At 44.1% G+C, this 19,739-nt stretch overlaps 3 protein-coding genes across 4 annotated transcripts in view; 1 reads left to right on the top strand and 2 right to left on the bottom strand.

The window, feature by feature from the left end:
• LOC140907042 (tubulin beta-2 chain) overlaps positions 1 to 19,739 on the bottom strand; it is a 455,502-nt gene that overhangs the window by 21,627 nt on the left and 414,136 nt on the right. The gene's annotated exons all lie outside the window — the stretch shown is intronic.
• PSMG4 (proteasome assembly chaperone 4) lies at positions 1,494 to 10,230 on the top strand. The gene is made up of 3 exons (XM_073332153.2): positions 1,494 to 1,798; positions 4,634 to 4,709; positions 9,649 to 10,230. Exons 1-3 carry the CDS (start codon positions 1,583 to 1,585, stop codon positions 9,768 to 9,770), a joined length of 414 nt encoding a protein of 137 aa, XP_073188254.2. The 5' UTR covers positions 1,494 to 1,582; the 3' UTR covers positions 9,771 to 10,230.
• SLC22A23 (solute carrier family 22 member 23) overlaps positions 15,728 to 19,739 on the bottom strand; it is a 165,391-nt gene continuing 161,379 nt past the window's right edge. For both annotated transcript variants that reach the window (XM_073332151.2, XM_073332152.2), the window contains one exon: positions 15,728 to 19,448. In XM_073332151.2, the coding sequence (XP_073188252.1) occupies positions 19,100 to 19,448 (349 nt within the window). In that variant the 3' untranslated portion in view covers positions 15,728 to 19,099. The remainder of the gene's footprint in view (positions 19,449 to 19,739) is intronic.

Here is a 19,739-nt window from a genome sequence, read left to right as displayed (position 1 = left end):
CTAAGGGATGTCTCTGTCCAATCCACACGCTCCTCCGCACCTGTCGGGTTTCCCCCAGCCTATCAAATCCTACTTCTCCTGTATTGAAGCGAGTGCGTAGTGATGGCTACTTGATTATTGCCACAATCACACTTTCACAATTCTCTTTTGGATAAAAACAAAACACATCTTTGCCTTTCAATATTTCCTGTGTACATAGTAACTTTGTGTGTTCCTAGCCTAGAGTAGTGTACAGAACAATCTTTCTATAAAAGACAAGAGGTAACATTTTCAAACCTGGGTACCTTGTTAGGCTCTTAAATCCATATGAAGGCTCCTGAATAAAAAAAGCTGATTCTCAAAGGTGCAGAGCACCTACAATTGACTTAGAATACAATTGTGGTGGCGTAGCGACTCTTCAAAGCAAGTCTGTAAACTCTCCAGGCCTGACTTTCCCTGCCTGTAAAGCGGGTATAATTATGCTTACTATCCCCTTGTAAAATGCGTTGAGATCTATGGATAGAGTGCTGTATATTTGCTCTTATCTACAGGAGCATCCTGAGAGGATGACTAAATTTAGGCAATACAGGACCCTAGGCACACTACGTGATGGTGCCTTCAGTGGCCTGGCCCCTGCTTGGAGTGGTTGTGAGGTCTTTTCTCCTTCCAACCTCTCATCTCAGGAGTGGCAACATGAGCCCCCTTGGAGCAGCGAACATGTCTTCCAGGAGCAAGGGGGGTGAGTTGGACCACCGCATGCTTCTCACCACATACAAAATCCAATGATGGATAGAATTGACAGGGTTCTCCAGAGCAGTGGGTCTTGGATTTAAACACCCCCCACCCCATACCAGTGAGATGCATGGGGCACTTCATATTTTTGAGCTATGGCATCAGGATTTCTGCTGACTGCGGCCGACAGCAGCTGCACGGGTCACGTTTTCAAGTTTCACCGCTTCACAACCCTGAAAAGAAAGCTGAGCTTGTGATATGCTCCTGTGCCTCCAGGAGCGGGGGCCCGTGGCGTGGCCCTAAACCTTAGCCAGATCCTGCCGGAACGTGATGGATGTGGAAGTAAGAAGGCTTGGACTGAAGAGCGCTGCCTTTACATGTCCACACCGCCTCCCCCCACCCCCCGCATAGGTCGGGTACAATACGGGGACCCTCAGTGCCCAAGGCCCATCTCCGATTTGGACCAAAGCCGACGCCCTGAAGGAGAAGTGGGGGTTGCAGCAGAAGGCCCCCGGCACGGGTTGCAGCGGGGCAGCCAGATTTTAGAGGCCCTGAGCACCCCCAGCTTCAGCTCAGGGGGCGCCCGGGGGGGCTGCAGGGACAGGAGCTGGGGGTGAAGGCTGAGAGCGGGAATAAGGCCGGGGCAGCTGGGAACAACCTGGGGGGACAGAGCAAGGGGGGGGGGGACAGAGCAAGGGGGGGGAGGAGGGGAGGAGGGGAGGAGCCCAGCTACCCTCCCGTGGCGCGGGCCAGGTTTGGCTCCCTGCCCACCGCCGCCGGGCGCGGCAAGGGCCAGGCCTGCGCTCGGGGATCGTTTGCTCTGGCCTGGCAGCGGCAGACGAGACCGGGCGCGCGGCCGGGCGCGAGGCGGATGGAGCCGCAGCAGCAGCAGGCGGCGGCGGCGGGGTCCCCGCGCCACGCGCCGGAGGGAGCGCCCCCGGCCGGGATTTCCCTGCACGATTTCTGCGGGCGCGCGGGGGAGCAGCTCGTGCACTTCCACGCCATGCGGCTGCGGGACTCGCTCTTCCTCTGGGTGGGGGCGGAGCCCGCGCTCCGCAGCCTGGCTGTGGCCATGTGCAGCCCCCACGTGAGTGCCCCGCGCTCCCCACTCTCCGGCCTCCTGCCCCCGCCTCCCTTCCCTTTCCGCCGGGGCCGCAGAGCCCCGGCCCCTCCCCCGCGGGACCCCCGGGGCTGGCAGACGGCCGGCGGGCCCGGTCCCCCGAGGACGGTGTTGGCAAAGCGGGTTTTAGCGCCTGCCACGTTTTAAACCCTCGTGTAAACAGGCCGGATCCCCTTTGACGTGGTGTGAACGGGCCCTGGCCCGCCTAGGGGGTAGCTGAGGATGGGGCGGGCTAATGCAGTTCTACCGCTGGCAAACCCAGGTGGAGGTGCCAAGTTGCGCAGTGGGGGCAGGGTAGGCTCCAGCGGCGCACGGTAGGGTCGGTGTTTGCTCCAGCGAGGGACGGGGTCTGGCCATCCCTGTAGTCAACCCATCCCCTCCAGAGGCAACAACTAGGTCCGCAGAAGAATTCATCCAAGGACGATTGACTTAGCTGTGTCTACACTGGGGGTTAGGCTGGCCTAACTTGGTCGCACAGTGTAGACGCAACTAGGGCTGTAGCAAGAGGTGCTGGGGGGTAGGCAGCTCCACCCCTCCACCCCCGGTGTTTAAACATCATTTCCCACCTAAAACTGATGTAGCATAGGCACTTACTACAGCAATAGAAGGGGTTCTTATGTGGCTGTATTAAATCCATCTTTCTGAGAGGCAGTGCCTGGGCCTGCATGCCCTATGCATTGTAATTAAGCCAAGCCAACCTAAGGTTAGATAACCCAGCCCTAAGTTTTAGGTGTAGGCCAGGCCGGGGTAAAATTTTCAAAAGCACCTATTTAGGAGCTTAAATTCCATTACTTTCAATTAGACTTACTTTTAGTAATGGGATGTAGGCTCCTACATGATTCAACGTTTTTGAAAATTTTACCCACTATTTATTTTTCTAGTCTACACACTACCCAAGCATTTCCATTTGAACCCCTTTTCTGTCATTTATACCTTTGCTGAACTTCCCTCCCAAGAGTTGAAATTTTAGGATGGACAGTTGAGCAGCTTTTGAGAACTAGAAGAGTTTATGTGGGAGGGAGAGGGAATATTCCCTTTCATTGCAGCATCTTGTCAAATAGATGGAGGGTGTAAGTATATTTATTTGGCAGAGAAATGGGTAAAATTTGACAGAAAAGTGTCTTCAAGTGTTATCATGATTCTTAACTCTTAGAGGATTCGGTCAAACTACTGAAGTCAATGGAAAGACTCCCATTGATTTCAGTGGGTGTTGTATTGGACCATTTTTTCCTCTGTAGCTCTCACAATGCATTACAGGAGAAAGTAAGTGTTATCCCCATTTTATGGATGGGGGAAACTGAGGCACAGAATTGAAGAGAGACAACAGCCCAACGTCTTGCATCAGGATAGTGGGCAGAGCCAGGATTAGAATCCAGGTCTCTTGACTCCCATTTTAATGCTCCATTCAACAAACTGGCTGGCTAATTTGGCTCAGTATAAGCCTTTGAAAATTGCACTTTGCTCATCTGTAGTAGATTTTGACAATTGCAATATATGTGACAACAATTTGCCAGTATTCCCAAGGGGGACATAGCAGGCTGTGCCAGCATGACAATTTTGACTGTGTAGTAATTTTTTTTAGCGGATTCAAGATCTGGGCATTGAATGAGACAGGTCTGTGGAAGAGTACATCTTATTTACTACATAGTAAGGAACGATACCTCTTTGAGCAAGTAAATGGGGATTGAATTGATTAATTCAAAAATATCTCCAAAAGCCAGAGATGGGACACTAGATGGGCAGGGTTCTGAGTTACTACAGCAAATTCTTTCCCAGGTGCGTCTTGCCCACATGCTCAGGCCTTCTGGCCTTAAAGTCTATGGCTATGTGTTGTGATTTGGATTGGGGCAGCCTCTAGGAGCTCCAGGTATGCACCAAGACCCCATTGTGTTAGGAGCCCTTCATCATTTACTGCCAATATAGCACACTTTAAATGGGCAGGACTGTGTAGGAAACTTTCCTCATAGGGTATGTTTACACTGCAATTAAACACCCTCACAGACCAAGCCCCATGAGCCCAAGTCAGCTGGCACAGGCCAGCTCTGGGTGGTCTAATTGCAATGTAGACATAGTCAGACTGTGCACAGTGGTACACACACTTGAAAATGTGTCCAGTGCATAAAGATTTTTATGAGGCAGTGTTTGTTCAGTGACAGGCTTCATAGGAGCCCATGCCTCAGTGACGGCCCAGTGTGCACTCCTCAATAAGTAACACTTCATTATGTGAGTAGTCTCAGTGAAATTACTTGTTTACTTCTCAGCGTAAGCAAGGGTTGCAGAATTGGATTCTTGAATGGGAAGGATATTTAGGTGGTGTTTACTCAAGTATTTCCAGATTATGGAATTTTTCTTTTTTAAAAACTGTATATTGTATTATTTGTGAAATAGTATGTGTGTGTGTAATTAAAGACTATTTTAATGGATACACTGTATAAAAATATTGTAGACACCAGGGGAGATTTTCAAAAGTGCCTCAGGGATTTGGGAATACTAGTCAGTGTAATTACAAATTCATTGTAAGCGCTCCTTGGTGTTTTGAAACTCCCCTCCACCATCTTTATATAATGTAAAGGACACTGTGATTTGGTTGGTGGTTGTTTTGGTGGAGTTCACCTTGACATGGTAGGACATAAGGACTCAAATGACTGTAGGAAATGTAAGTCTTTTGGGATTCCTCTTTTTTAAAACCAAAACAGAAAAAGTGACTATTGTTGTGACTTATTACTTGCAGCCATCTCCTCGGGGGAAAAAATAGCTAATTTTAGTACAGAATAAATAACTGATTCTTTGCTTTCTTTTCAGGACTCCATTCCAGTGTCTACATCACTTCTGGGAGGTGCCTCTGACACCATCTCAAATTCTCTAGCCCAGCGACTAGGTGCGTTCTTGAATGGTTCAGATGTTTTATAACACACTTGTACTTTTTAAATTCTGTGGTTGTTTTTGCTCTCACCTCGCATCTTTGGCAATGAATCACCTTTGCTGTCACTACAAATAATGTTGTCTGACTTCTCAGTAAGAGGCATATGTTTGTCTCAGGTAGACATGAGCTTAAATATTGTCTGACCATGCTTGAAGCTTGCATTGTGTTAAAGCAAAGTATTAGAGTGAATCATTCTTGAGGAAAAACTTTTATTCTATGGCTTTGAATTCTTCATGCCTAACTTTTCACATTTCTACTGCTCACCTTCTTAAAGTTAGGCATGTGCTTAAATACCTTACTGAGTCAGTGCTACCGTTCTCTACACCTATATAGCTGCAGTAGAACCTCAGTTACAAACACATCAGGATGGAGGTTGTACGTAACCATGAGATGTTCGTAACTCTGAACAAAACATGAGTTGTTTTTTCAAAAGTTTGCAACTGAACATTATCTTAATACAGCTTTGAAACAAGAAGAAGAATGCTGCTTTTAACCATCTTAATTTAAATGAAACAAGCACAGAAACAGTTTCCTTACCTTGCAAATCTTTTTTTTAACTTTCCCTTTACTGTTTTAGTAGTTTGTTTAACAAAGTACTGTGTTTATTTTCCCCCTCCCGTCTCGGTTGTTGCCTGATTGCATACTTCCAGTTCCAAATGAGGTGTGTGGTTGACAGGTCAGTTTGTAACTCTGAGGTTCTGCTGTACTACAGCGTTTGAAAGGCAGAAAGCACTAGGTTTCATTGCTGGTAATAGGAGTGTTATCCTAGGAATCTCCTGGCACCGCTGCTGAGGGACATTATTGATAACGAATATAATGAGGGCTTTGCATTTCAGTAATCCCCGTGTTTTGTTTAGCGATTAATACGGGACAGGAACAAACGTTCAGGTAGGCCTCTCCCTATCCACTCCCTCGCCTCAAACACTTGCACAGGCACTTTTACATAGTCTTTCATCGCTTCCATACACATGCACAGGGATTAGGCAGCTTAATGTGCACACGCCTGCACTCTGCAGATGCCAGCACCGATGCCTGCACGCACACACGTGCAGGCGTAAATAAAGGCTACTCTACCTCCTACTTTTCTACAGCTCTCTTCAGCCAGAAAGATCCCGAAGCACTCTACAAATTATTGGCCCAGATTGCAGATTTAAGGAAATGGACATATGCACACAGGAATCTCCTCACCCAGCAGTGAAATGGGGCATCTGTCCAATAGCTCACAGCAGTGCTGTAGGCCAGAAAGTGAACCCATTAACTGAATGCTCCCCTCTACCCACATTATAGGTGAGAGCACAAGTGGTCAGAACAGGAGTGGTAAGTCCGTGAGTTGGGGAGCAGTAACTCTCCTCCATGTTTGTGGCCTCTCCCAATCCTACAGGACCTTTTCTTCTCCAAGACTATTGCAATGTTGAGATTGTGAATCAGGATGCTGTGGATCTCATTGCTGGTTAACCAGCGTTTCTGCTGTGTAGAAGGACTTGCTGTGCTCGGTACAGCTCAAGAGCTAGTCATGCTGCCTAGGTTAAAGGGGAGCAGGCAGGCTCCATGGAATGGCATCTGCTCTGTGTGGCTGTGGATCAGCTAGCTGTAGAACTACTGCTCAGATCCTCAAAGGTATTCAGGCACTGAACTCATTCATTTCAAGGGGAGTTAGGTACCTACATACCTTTAAGGATCTGGGTCGATGTTTCATAGAATTATAGAATCATAGAATATCAGGGTTGGAAGGGACCTCGGGAGGTCATCTAGTCCAACCCCCTGCTCAAAGCAGGACCAATCCCCAACTAAATCATCCCAGCCAGGGCTTTGTCAAGCATGACCTTAAAAATATCTAAGGAAGGAGATTCCACCACCTCCCTAGGTAACGCATTCCAGTGTTTCACCACCCTCCTAGTGAAAAAGTTTTTCCTAATTTTCCTAGTTTCACTAGCTTGAGATGCACAAAACCCATCCAGTTCTTTGAAGTTGCAGATCTCACCCCTCTGAGGGGATGAGGAGGCAGAGTAACATCAGAGATCACTGTAATATTTTGTGTACAAAATCTCCCCTTCTCTTCTCATTTCAAGGGAATACAATGAGCAGGGCATATATCCTGTTGACTCTGCAGGGCAAATTAGATGGGGGCAGGATTTAACTGTCCTATTGGAGTTTCAACCAGGACACGGGACTACTCTTGCAAAAAGCGTCAAAGGACCAGTAGCATTCACAAGCATTGGAAACTGCATTTCATGGTCTCTTCCAGACGACTAAGGCCAGACATGGTGCAGAAGTAATTCACAACTCAGTCTGTTGGTTAAAGTGGTGTGGCAATTAATTCAACTTTCAGTTTAGAATTAGTACTCCAGTTATTTAATGTGAGAATTTTTAAGCCTTGATGATAACACGAGGCTTTGTACCACAGGGGCCAATACCAGGGCAGACATGCTTGTTTTTCAAGTTGTAGCATGTTAGCGCAACAAGCCACATTCCATTAATGTTATTGTGCGAATTGTTAAAAAGAAAATGAATCCGTTTCAGAAGCAGGTCATAGGGCTCCCTCGTCTCACTGAGCCAAGAGGAAGTTGATCGTTCTATTAGAATATAAGATAAGTCAATTGAATTGATTGGTATAATAATGAAACAGCCTCAAAATTGCTTTTTAAAAGAGAAATTCAGAAGAGTACAGTCTTTCTGTCCTTGATTTTCCAGCTGGCTGAGATGGATTGAGATTTTTTAGGAATTTCTGACTATCTTTTTTTTTTTTAAGATACAGAAGATAATCCTTGGAATATTCTGGGGAACAATCGTGTCTTAAATTAATATCTAGTTTGGTACGCAGAAAAGTTATTTGTTCCTGTACGGTCTAAGTGAAAGAATTTATGAAAGAAAGATACCTGTCTGTCCTCTTTGGAAATCTGCGGTGTACATTTCTTTCTCCCATTGCCATTTCAAGCATTTGTCATGCTGTTTCCTTTGTTAGTTGTGGCTTTGTGTTCAGGACTGACTTTTGTACTAAGAACAGGAGTACTTGTGGCACCTTAAAGACTAACAAAATTTATTTGAGCGTAAGCTTTCGTGGGCTACAGCCCACTTCATCAGATGCATAGAATGGAACATATAGTAAGAAGATATATATACAGAGAACATAAAACGGTGGAAGTTGCCATACCAACTCTAAGAGGCTAATTAATTAAGATGAGCTATTATCAGTAGGAGAAAAAAAACTTTTGTAGTGATAATCAAGATGGCCCATTTCAGACAGTTGACAAGGTGTGAGGATACTTAACATGGGGAAATAGATTCAATTTGTGTAATGACCCAGCTTCTCCCAGTCTCTATTCAAGCCCAAGTTAATGGTATCTTGTTTGCAAATTAATTCCAGTTCAGCAGTTTCTTGTTGGAGTCTGTTTTTGACGCTTTTCTGTTGCAAAATTGCCACCTTTAAGTCTGTTATTGAGTGACCAGAGGGGTTGAAGTGTTCTCCTATTGGTTTTTGAATGTCATGATTCCTGATGTCAGATTTGTGTCCATTTATTCTTTTGCGTAGAGTCTGTCCGGTTTGGGCAATGTACATGGCAGAGGGGCATTGCTGGCATGTATCACATTGGTAGATGTGCAGGTGAATGAGTCCCTGATGGCGTGGCTGATGTGATTAGATCCTATGATGGTGTCACTTGAATAGATATGTGGTCAGAGTTGGCATCGGGCTTTGTTGCAAGGATAGGTTCCTGGGTTAGTGTTTTTGTTGTGTGGTTGCTGGTGAGTATTTGCTTCAGGTTGGGGGGCTGTCTATAAGCGAGGACTGGTCAGTCTCCCAAGATACGTGAGAGTGATGTACTAAGGTGATGCTTCAGCAAAGCATTTAAGTTTGTATTTAAGTGCTTTGCCAGATTGGGCCCTATATACAAAAGGGGCATGGGACTGGTAGCTCAAAACACCTGAGTTCTTTTCTGGCTCTGACACCATGAATAAGTTTACGAGGGCTCCTCACTTCCAAAAAGGTATTACCTGACCTGCCTTGTCTCTCTCTCATCTTGGGATCAACAGGGCTACAATAACACTGCAATTTATTTCAGTGACAGGAGCCTAAATACCTTTATGGATCTCAGCCTGTCGCCAGTTACCATTTTGGGCAACTCAGTTTTTGTCCCTCAGGTTTCCCAAGCTGCCTACATATCACCTATTGCTTAGTTTGCACAGTTCATTAAAGATGGCATTGTATGAGTGCCTAGGTATTATTTTATCAAAATTAGGAAGTCTATTTTCTATACTGTAACTTTTTTTCATGTCATCCATTCCCCTGCTGATCATTTAGAGCCATCTTTCCACAGTTTGGGGATTTATTTTTTTTAACCACCACTGTTAGGTCTGCCATGGAAAATAACTGGTATAATGTACATAGATCAGGTAATATGGTATCTACTTTATCATTAGATTATCCTAGCATTTCTCTACTAGGCTTTTTTGAATGTCTAATTACTTAATTCTATCCCCCCGCCTCCCCAAAGCATCTTTGAGCATAAATTATCTCTTCAATTTAGTCTGTGTAATCTGGTAAGGAGTCCAGTATAACCTATAATTTATCTTGAACTACATTATGTTTAAGAGCCTGATCCAAAGCCAATTGAAGCCTTTCCATTAACTACTGTGGACTTTGAATCAGGCCCTAACCTAACTGCCATATCTGCCGCACAGCACTCATCGCTGTCTGCTACCTAAGGTTTTTAGCCAACAAGCCACACTGAGTAGATATATAGGTTATACAACTACTTTAGAGGTGGTTGGTCCAGGTCAGTGCATTTGTATTGCAGAATGGAAAACTTGCCTCCTTTCTCTCCATAAAATGTTTGATTACTACCAGCACTAATATAGGAATGAGTAACGGATGACTGTTCTTGGTTTTGTATTTTAGCCAGGAAGACTAAAAAACAGATCTTCGTCAGCTACAATCTTCAGAATACAGACAGCAGTTTCACATTACACATAGAGAACAGAATCAAGGAAGAAATGATGGCTTTTCCAGAGAAGTTCTAACTTTGCATCATTGTAAGCTAATTTGTTACTTTTTTAAAAAAGAAATAAACTGACTGGGTTTCCATATTGACAGACACTGAGTTAATATTTTGGAACGTTGTGTTTGTTTTACAAAATTGTTTGGACCAAACTTGAGCAGAACTTAAAAATGTATTTCTTCCAAACTTTTTGAGTTCCTCTGCTTTGTTAGAGATGGTCTGATGGTAGAGAAAGGGGATTGAGGGATATGGGGAGGAATGTTGTGAGTTAAGCAAGATATTGGAAACTTGTGTATGCATGGAGCTTGACCTACCTAGAAATTGTAATCAGTCAGGAATGTTCTCTGCATTTTAGTTGCACATGTAACATACTATGTATCATAATTAGAGAAAGAGAAAACAAATCTCTTCTAGTGCTTATGTGAAAGCCTGGCATGCTATTGTGAAAAATCAGCAAATTAAATAAAAGGAAGTCATATTGACATCACTTTCATTTGCAGTATGGTGGGAGAATGGCAGAAATTTGTTCTTTCCAAAGGGAAAGGAATTTTCCACTGAAAAGGAAATAAATGTTTGATCCTAAAGTGTGCTTTATTACTTAGTAAGTATGCGCTATGTATCCAGAGTCTTGTCTGCTGCTGCTCAGCCAGCTGCCAGTCTGGGGTTCCGTCCGCCAGCCCTGCTCAGCCCTTTGCTGGCCCGGGGGTCTGTCCATCGAGGCCGGCAGCCGGGACCCTGGCTGGTAGCAAAGTGCCACTAAAAATCAGCTCACGTGCTGCTGGTTGGCGACCCCTGAGTTAGATGCAATAGCCATGGACCACCACACTGCCACTTTTACACTCTTCAGAATAGAGCTTCACTTTAGAAGGGTATTGAACAGGGGAAAATACAGTGGGGTAGTTTGACATTAAGGGCACTGGAATAAGTAACTCTACACAGGCATTATGTAAGGCAGTGGTTTTCAAACTTTTTTTCTGGGGACCCAGTTGAAGAAAATTGTTGATGCCCGCGACCCAACGGAGCTGGGGATGAGGGGTTTGGCGTGGGAGGGGCTCAGAGCTTGGAAAGAGGGTTGGGAGTGAGGGGTTCAGGGTGTGGGAGGGGACTCTGGGCTGGGGCGCAGGTGGGGATCAGGGCTGGGGATGAGGGGTTTGGGGTGCAGGAAGGGGTTCCAGGTTTTGGGGGGCTCAGGGCTGGGGATGTGGGTGCAGGGTTGGGGCACAGACTTACCTCTGCTGGCTCCTTTTCAACGGTGCAGCCAGGGTACACTGTGAATTGTGCTGCGCCTTGGAAGTGTCCAGCAGCAGGTCTGGCTCCTAGCCAGAGGCTTGCAGGTGGCTCTGCGTGACTCTTGCCCGCAGGCACGCCCCCCCCACCAACCTCACATTGGCTGGGAGCTGGCCAATGGCGTGTGGAGACGGTGCTCAGGGCGGGGGCAGGGCACATGCCTAGAAGATGGACCTGCTGTTGGCCACTTCTGGGGTGCAGCGTGGTGTCGGAAAAGGTAGGCACTAGCCTGCCTTAGCAAGGCAGCACCGCCGACGGGACTTTTACTGGCTCGATTGGTGGTGCTGACCAGAGCAAGGCGACCTAGCGCCTTACATACCACGGTTTGAAAAACACTGATGTAAGCGACCGGTGGAAACCTGATGGCTGTAGAGATGAGTCTTTATTCCCAGTGATTGTTGTCAATATGCTGAATGGGCTGGAAATTAGGATTTTTTCATCTTTCCCTTCACTGAGCCCTCTGTGCTTTCTCTCTCAAAGCTTAAATAACAGTTTCAAATCCTTAAGTGAAAGATGCTATACATGTGCAAGCTGTTATTAAAAGGGAGTTTCTGAAGTAGTGTATGAGAATCTTACCTAAAAAAGCCTGAGGGTTTAAGTTCTAGTAGCACAAAGGCAGAATTTTCTCATGATTGAACAGTGGGGCACTGAAGGTCAGGAGACACAAATTCTATTTCCGTCCAACCCCTGACTTGCTCTGTGACAGTGAGGAAGTTGCATAACCAGTTTCCCCATCTGTAAAGTAGCAAACCTCACACTGGTGTGCATGGAAAGTCTCCACTATAAGTATAAAATATTAATGCTGCTAGAATAGCTCCCTGGAAACAAAGAAGTTGGCAGGCTCTAGAAAAGCCATCTCAGCCTAGTTTATTATGGTTTTATGGTCAGTAGTTAAAAAGTAGATATAGCAAATAATGCTTATTTAGAGAATACAACTTCAACCTCTGATTATATCTAGTCTCTGCTCAGAGTTTTTTTGATAAATAAATTATAATACATAGTATCTGTTGCCAGCCCCTGTTTCTACAATAAGAGTATAAAGGTAAGGACCAAAACCTATGCTTTCACCTGGCCTCAGTTGAACCCAGGGAATTAGAGACCAGTATCTGGAAAGATAATGGATCAAGTAATCAATTTGCAAACACTTAGAAGATAATAAGGTGATAAGTAACTGTATCAAATTGTCAAGAACAAACTATGTCAAACCAACCTAATAGTTTTCTTTGACAAGGTAACAAGCCTTGTGGATAGCGGGAAGGGGTAGATATGGTATATCTTGATTTTAGTGAGACAGTATCAGAAGTCTTACATGACCTTTTCATAAACAAGCTAGGGAAAAAGAAAAGGAGTACTTGTGGCACCTTAGAGACTAACCAATTTATTTGAGCATGAGCTTTCGTGAGCTACAGCTCACTTCATCAGATGTTTACCGTGGAAACATCTGATGAAGTGAGCTGTAGCTCACGAAAGCTCATGCTCAAATAAATTGGTTAGTCTCTAAGGTGCCACAAGTACTCCTTTTCTTTTTGCGAATACAGACTAACACGGCTGTTCCTCTGAAAGCTAGGGAAATACAGCCTAGATGGAACTACTATAAGGTAGGTGCATAACTGGTTGGAAAACTATTCCCAGAGAGTAGTTATGGGTGGCTTACAGTCTAACTGGAAGGACATATTGAGTGGGGTGGTCGACTTCTGTCCAGTGTCTTCATCAATGATTTAGATAATGGCATAGAGAGTACACTTACGAAGTTTGTGGACAATACCAATCTGGGACGGGTTGCAAGTGCTCTGGAGTACAGGATTAAAATTCAAAATGATCTGGACAAATTAGAGAAATGGTCTGAAATAAAGAGGATGAAATTCAGTAAGGACAAATGAAAAGTACTCCACTGAGGAAGGAACAATCAGTTGCATGTGTACAAAATGAGAAATGACTGCCTAGGAAAGGGATCTGGGGGTTACAGTGGATCACAAACTAAATGAGTCAACAGTGTAACACTTTATTTAAAAAAAAGAAAAAAGCAGCAATCATCATTCTGGGAGAAGTAATTCTTCCATTCTACTTCATGCTGATAAGGCCTCAGCTGGAGTACTATGTCCAGTTCTGGGTGCAAGATTTCAGGAAAGATGTGGACAAATTGAAGAAAGTCCAGAGGAGAACAACAAAAATGATTAAAGATTTAGAAAAGATGACCTATGAGGAAAAATTGAAAAAATTAGGTTTGTTTAGGCTGGAGAAGACTAGGGGGGGTTGGGGCATAACAATTTCAAGTACATAAAAGGTTGTTACAAGGAGGATGGTGAAAAATTATTCTCCTTAACCTCTGAGGATAGGACAAGAAGCAGTGGGATTAAACTGCAGCACAGGCAGTTTAGGTTGGACATTAGGAAAACTTCCTAATTGTCATGGCAGTTAAGCACTGGAACAAATTACCTAAGAAGGTTGTGGAATCTCCATCATTGGAGGTTTCTACCAACAGGTTAGACAAACACCTGTCAGTAGTTACTACTTAGTTCTGTCTTGCATGCAGGAGACTGGACTAAATGACCTCTTGGGTCCCTTCCCATCCTACACTTCTATGATCAACCAAAAGCTGTGTTAATTCAGAGCTAAGGTTGTGATTTTATTGATAAGCCTGGAAACTGAGTTCAGATCAGCAGCCTTAACTTTCCTGTTGTGTATTTATGCACTATACTAAGTGGTCTCATTCCCTGGTCACCATTCACCACCTGTGTTTCTAAGCAATGCATTTTAGACAGAACAGTACAAACTCCATCCTCATCAAGCATTGTTTTGCTGGCCACAAAGCATGTGAATTCTTCTCAAGAGCGTATACACTAATGGTTAAATTATAATTAGCCAGAGTCAATATGATTTAACAAATTGTATTATAGCACCAAGTTGCGGCCCCAAGTGAGTTTAGGACCCATGGCACTATACACACACACAGCCCCTACCTCAGAGCTTAAAGTCTTAAATAGACAAGACAGAGGGTCAGAGGGGAATCAAAGGCACAGAGAGATGAAATGACTTGCAAGATGTCAGACAGCAGGTCAGTGTCAAAGCCAGGAACCCGTATCTCCTGACTCCCAGTCATGTGCCCTAGCCACTGGAGTATACTGCTTCACACTGGCATATGGAGCCAGCATTGCCCCGGGGGAGCTGAGAGAGATTGTCTCTCAGGTTGTACTTTCCCTTCTTGCCCCGCCCACCGGTGTTCAGGTAGAAGCATGTATGCTGAAGCATCCCTTTGGATAGTGCAGGGTGCTCCCTGGCTAGTTGAGGCAGGTTGGACCACTCCACCCTCTTTGGAGCAATATGTGGCCCTGCAGAGAGCTGTCCTTGTGCTCCTAAAAGTGCAGAGATTGCGATTGTCCCTGGGTCTTGTGCAATATGCACAACAGATGTGGGAAGGCTCGTTTTTCTCTAGTCCTAGTGGGGGAAGGGATAAATATGGCCCTAATGTGACATAAATGCAGCATGATTGGACATGTAAATTGTGTCTCAGTTTCACTCAGCAGAGCCCTCATGACAGTTTGGGTCATGGTGTCAACCTCACTTGCCTTAGGCAAGTGAGAAGGATGAGTTGCCCTTTTCCTTGCCAGATGCTTGCAAGGAAACAGCAATAATGTACTGAGGGAATCAGGCAATATAGGCAACGGAAAACTAAATGAAATGTACCAAATCAGCTTTCCTGATGTGAAAGCAGCTCCCAGCCTCTGTGAAATCACAGTGAATGAATGCATACATACATCAATAGTATAGGTGACAATGCAATCACCAATCAAGGTTCCCCAAGCCTCATAGCATATGCTAGGGATACTCAAGGCAAAGCTGTCAAACTGTATGCGGTCTTCATCTTCCTAAAGCCAGCTGTCTTCTCAAGTTTGACTAAAGCACTGGATGACATCTCGAGACACAGAGTCAGCTGGCCTGACCTCTGGGTTAGTAGCCAACTAAGGTAAACAATATTTTTGCCTTGATATTTTAGCCAAATTCAGTAGCAGTGGGGAGGAGCACTTCAGTTTACCAGATTGGTCTAAAATTACGAAGGTAGAAAATGTTACTTATTGTATACAGCTAGATCCCAGAAATAACCTATTGTAAAAGGATGCTTTGTCTATCCCCAACTAAAGTCAGCACTGTTTGGTTCCTTCCATGTGGACTCTAGAACCCAGAAGCGATCAATTTTATTAGCAACAGTAAGATTACAGTAGTGTATAGAGGTACTGTACAAAGAGTAAGACAGTCCCCTGTCCTGAAGAGCTTACAGTCTACACAGACAAGACAGACGAAGCATAGGAGGAGAAACAGGCACGGATGAGTGAAATGACTTGCCCGAGGCTGCGCAGCAAGTCAGAAACAGAATCCTGGTCTTCTGAGTCCCAGGGCCGTGGATCATACTGTGTCTTTTCTGCAAATGGAACTTGAAGTTGAGCAGCAGAACTGCTTCAGCTGCAACATATCCTCTTCCTTGAAGCCCAACCTTAAGGTGGCATGTGGTGGCTGAAGCACCCTTAGTTAGAGAATCCTTTTTTTTTTTTTTTTTTTTTTTTAAATAAAAAGGGTTAGTGCTGTTACGGGAGGTTTTAAAAATTTCATCCAACTCCTTCAGTAGCGGGGGTGTTTTGGAAAGCACAGCATTAAACACTCATCGCACCGAAGGCAAGAAAGACATTCAAAAGGAAGTATGCTAATGGGGCAACACCTTTTTATTTCTGTACATTTACATACAAAGGTTTTCAGTAGTACAACAGATGTAACATCATGCAGACATTTAGCTTGTAAGACTGTTTTCAGTACTTGATTTACGCTTGTGCTATGAATAAGCACCACCAGACTACTCATGATCAAAACATACAGTAACACCATTCTTTAATAAAACTTCATCAGAAACTGAGGGGGGGGAAGGGAAGTCTCATCCACTAGACATAAACACACTGTACTCCTTTCCCAAGACATTTCACACAATACAGTTAAAATGAGGTTTTTTTTTTTTTAAGTTAAAGCGTGGGAGATTAACCCGCACTTAAGTGTTGTCTTTATGTGCTAGCTACAGGTGCAATTTGACTGGACATTCACAGAGTTCATTTAATGGCACTTCTGCTTCCAATTTGGTGCTCTTGAAGCATTTGGCTCCAGGAAGTGGCATCATTTAAGAAAAATACTTCCATGTTAAAACAAAACAAAACCCTGCTTAACCAAAACAACACTTTTCAAAAGTGGCAAAGAGATTACATGGTTTTTCCAGTCTTATCTATTTTCACTGTGTTTAGCAACAGAAACATTGCTGAAAAAAACACCCCTTAAAATGATCAAGTGTAATGCCATTTTCACATTCTGTTTAAAAATTCTAAAAACAAAAACAAACACACACCCCTTAAATGGTAACTAAAAACCCCACTAGTGGGCTAGAATAACTGAGGGCTCATGGAAAGAAATGGGCCTAAACGGACAGCAAAGCTCTGAACGTTTTCCTTGTTGCGTTGACTGGGAACAGTAGTCGGCTGAGAAAAGTGTTTCCTCTGCACTGTGGAGAACCATGACTGAGAAGCTTATGGCTTGACAGACAGTTGTTAAAAAACTGCCAGAGTACCCAACCGTACAAAGAACTGGACAGAACACATTAGGAAACTGATGTTTGTTTATAACTTCCTGCATCGTTTAGTACCTGTCTGTCTCTCCCCAGAAACTTTCCAGCCTCAGATACACTCCACAAAAGCTGATGGCTCATATCTTTTTAAAAAACAGGCTTTCTTCCTCTCAAATGAGCTATAACAGAGCTATCGAGACAGACTATCACTTACTGTTTTTGCCATGGCTGAGTCAAGCAAACTGTAGGTGTTGGGACCTCATTTTAAAGGACCAGTACCAAATGCCTCATCTCAGGCAAATTAAAAAACAAAACAAAATACAAAAGTCAATTTCACAAAAATTAAGTTAAAAAAATTGCCAAGTGCTCCCGTAACCTAATGTATTTATTTCTTATATAAATAGGCTGATATGTTTAAACAGTTCTTTTTGCTGGGACTGTTTGTAATGAAAGAGCAAACACCAGAATAGGAAACTATAAAGTGCTGTGGACAACAGCGATGACACACCAGGACCATAACAGTGCTAAATGCAATCCGTCTCATAGGCTTGTGAAAGGTCAACATGGTTTGTACTGTAGCCTGAGTATATATGCACGGAGGTCGTGAACTGAAAAGCTGTTCTGTGGTATATGGATTGCAAGGTGCTGTGTAACAACTCTGAGCCTATGTGCATGCCCGATTTCAAACAATCTTCTGCTCTCTCTATTGCTCTCCTGCGTCAAGGCCCCCTTCCCTTGATGATTATTTGTTTTATTTTCTAGATTTTGATATAAACCCACTTCTCCTGATATGTGGCTTGTAACAAGCTTCATATAAAAGGCAAAAGGTATTACACAAATTTGGCACATGAATACTGCACAAACTGAAAGGCCTTATTTTCAAGGTGAATGCAGACTGCAAAAATCTGAACGCAGAACAAAACGAAGGAGAGGTGGCCACTTTCAAAACGTTCAGTAACTAGAGAGTGTAAGAAAAATTGGTCTGTTGCGGTCACAGCAAGTCTAACTATGATGAAAACAGTAGCGTAACTCCAGGCAAAATTACCATCAACTGGTCCAGTGTTTCTTATGTGGTTCCAAAAGAACCCAAATGTCCACATCCTCTGTACAAAAGTTAGCAGCTTTAAGACAACATTGATTTTCCAACCACAACAATCTTTGTCACTTCTCCAGACCTGCTCGTCCTCTTGCACTCATCAGCATCTGCGGCTGTGCGGCTTAGTACACTGCTCACAGACTTGCTGATTTTGTGTGGGTTACAAGAGGACAAAGGCAGCCTAATGGAGGATGTAAGTAGTAGGTACAGTAGTTAACAGACAATATATAGAGCAAAAGAAGGGGCAGGGAAGAAGAGGAAAGTGCAGATTAGCCTTTCCATGCCTATGAATGCAAGACGTCCATCAAACAAAGTGGCAATCATATGGATGCTCAATACAACATTACACATCCTGCTGCTCTGTTCATTTAAATGGCTGTACCACTGGGCAAATCAAAAATGCATGGCCTGCATGGACAAGGCAAGGAAGGTAGCGGTGGGGGTATTGTTCACAATGATACAAAAGCGCTTTTAAGCTCAGAACGTCCTTGTATTAACTAGATCCTTAAGACATTCACACAACAAGAATCAAAATCTGATGGCCAATGCAAATCTGTTGCTGGCTTGGGGACTGGAAGGAGGAGGTCACCGTTGTTTATATTATTATTAATCACTTGCAGGAAATCTCTAAAAGAGCTGACTGTGATAATTTATAAGGCTGATCCTGACTGAAAAAAACTAAGCTAATTTGTGTAGTATTTTGCTGACTGCTTTAACTACAGTACAAAATCAACTCTAATTTAGAAAATAACTTTTAAATACATATGGGAACACGATCAAAACCTAATTAATGCTAAATCAAATGCAGTCAGAGTTTGAATCACAACAGGGTTTGTGTTGTTCGTACAAACAGAGCAGGCAACCTGGGGGATTTGACTTTCTAGACAGGCAGAGCTAATGTTGCACTAGTGTAAGTTTCAGTGGATTCAACTTTGCAGCAGAGATACCTCTTTCCTTTAACAAAACACAAAAGACAAAGATGGAAGCAGAAAACATCACACCATTTCTCTTTTTGGAATGGCTGCACCTCTTGAAAGAAGATGGCTTCATTCGTGTGATCAATGAAAGGAAAGGGGAGTAAAGTGCTTCTTTAAAATGATAATCAAAATAAATACAAACATTTAATTCCAGGAAAGTTTGGAAGGGTTATCTCCGGCCAGTTCTTTTCTCAGATGCGTTATTTTCCCCCATAACCTTTTCAAAAGTAATTTGCACACCAGTTGAAGATTCCTACAATAAATGACTTTAGCAGCAGAGTTGAATTCCCCCATGTATCCATCTGTTCCATCACTGGTCTGCAAACCTATGCAAAACACCTCCACCCAAAGTGCTCGTCCCAAAAAAATAAAATAAAATAAAAAAATCCGCCCAGTTACATCCCATTGGCAGTGGTATTCTCGGACACCCCGTCGCCCACAGCTGACGAATCATGGAGGCCAGAGTAATCCTTGAGTTCAGAGTTTGTCAGAAGCAAGGGCTGCTCTCCTTTCTTGTGTGGCAGGAGGGGCTTCCTGGTGTAGTGTTCGCCGTCTGGGATGTTCTCAGGCAGGTTTTGGTTCTTGCTCTCCGGCAAGAGGAGAATACAGATGATGCAAATGAGCGTACAGCAGGCGAAGATCACATGGTGCAGAAAGTAGCCTTTCTGGTTATGAAGCTCCATTATAGGTGCAGTCAGCATACCAAAGCCTGCACTGGCCAGGACAAGTCCGAGTCCACCTCCCCTACAAAGACAAACAGTCTCAACACATACAGAATACAGCAGCTGTGTATTTGAAAAAAACAACGCAAAAACCAACCAAACAAAAACACAAGCAGTGGCCGCAGAGGTCAGCAAAGCTTACATCCTCATTCTCAAAGCCTGACGACTTTGCCTACACCAGCCACCTGATCCATTCCTAACTGAACTGCCCTGCACCAAGTGCAGATGGCTCAGCACGTCCATGTCCATGTTCGGCCCATGGCTCCTTTGGCCCAGGTTCACCCCAGAGCTGCTACAAACAGTCTCACTTGCA

Source organism: Lepidochelys kempii, chromosome 2 (genome assembly GCF_965140285.1).
Source record: "Lepidochelys kempii isolate rLepKem1 chromosome 2, rLepKem1.hap1, whole genome shotgun sequence".
NCBI classification, from domain to species: domain Eukaryota; kingdom Metazoa; phylum Chordata; order Testudines; family Cheloniidae; genus Lepidochelys; species Lepidochelys kempii.
The sequence above is the reverse complement of the archived record's forward strand: the minus strand, read 5'-3'. Positions and strand labels throughout refer to the sequence as shown.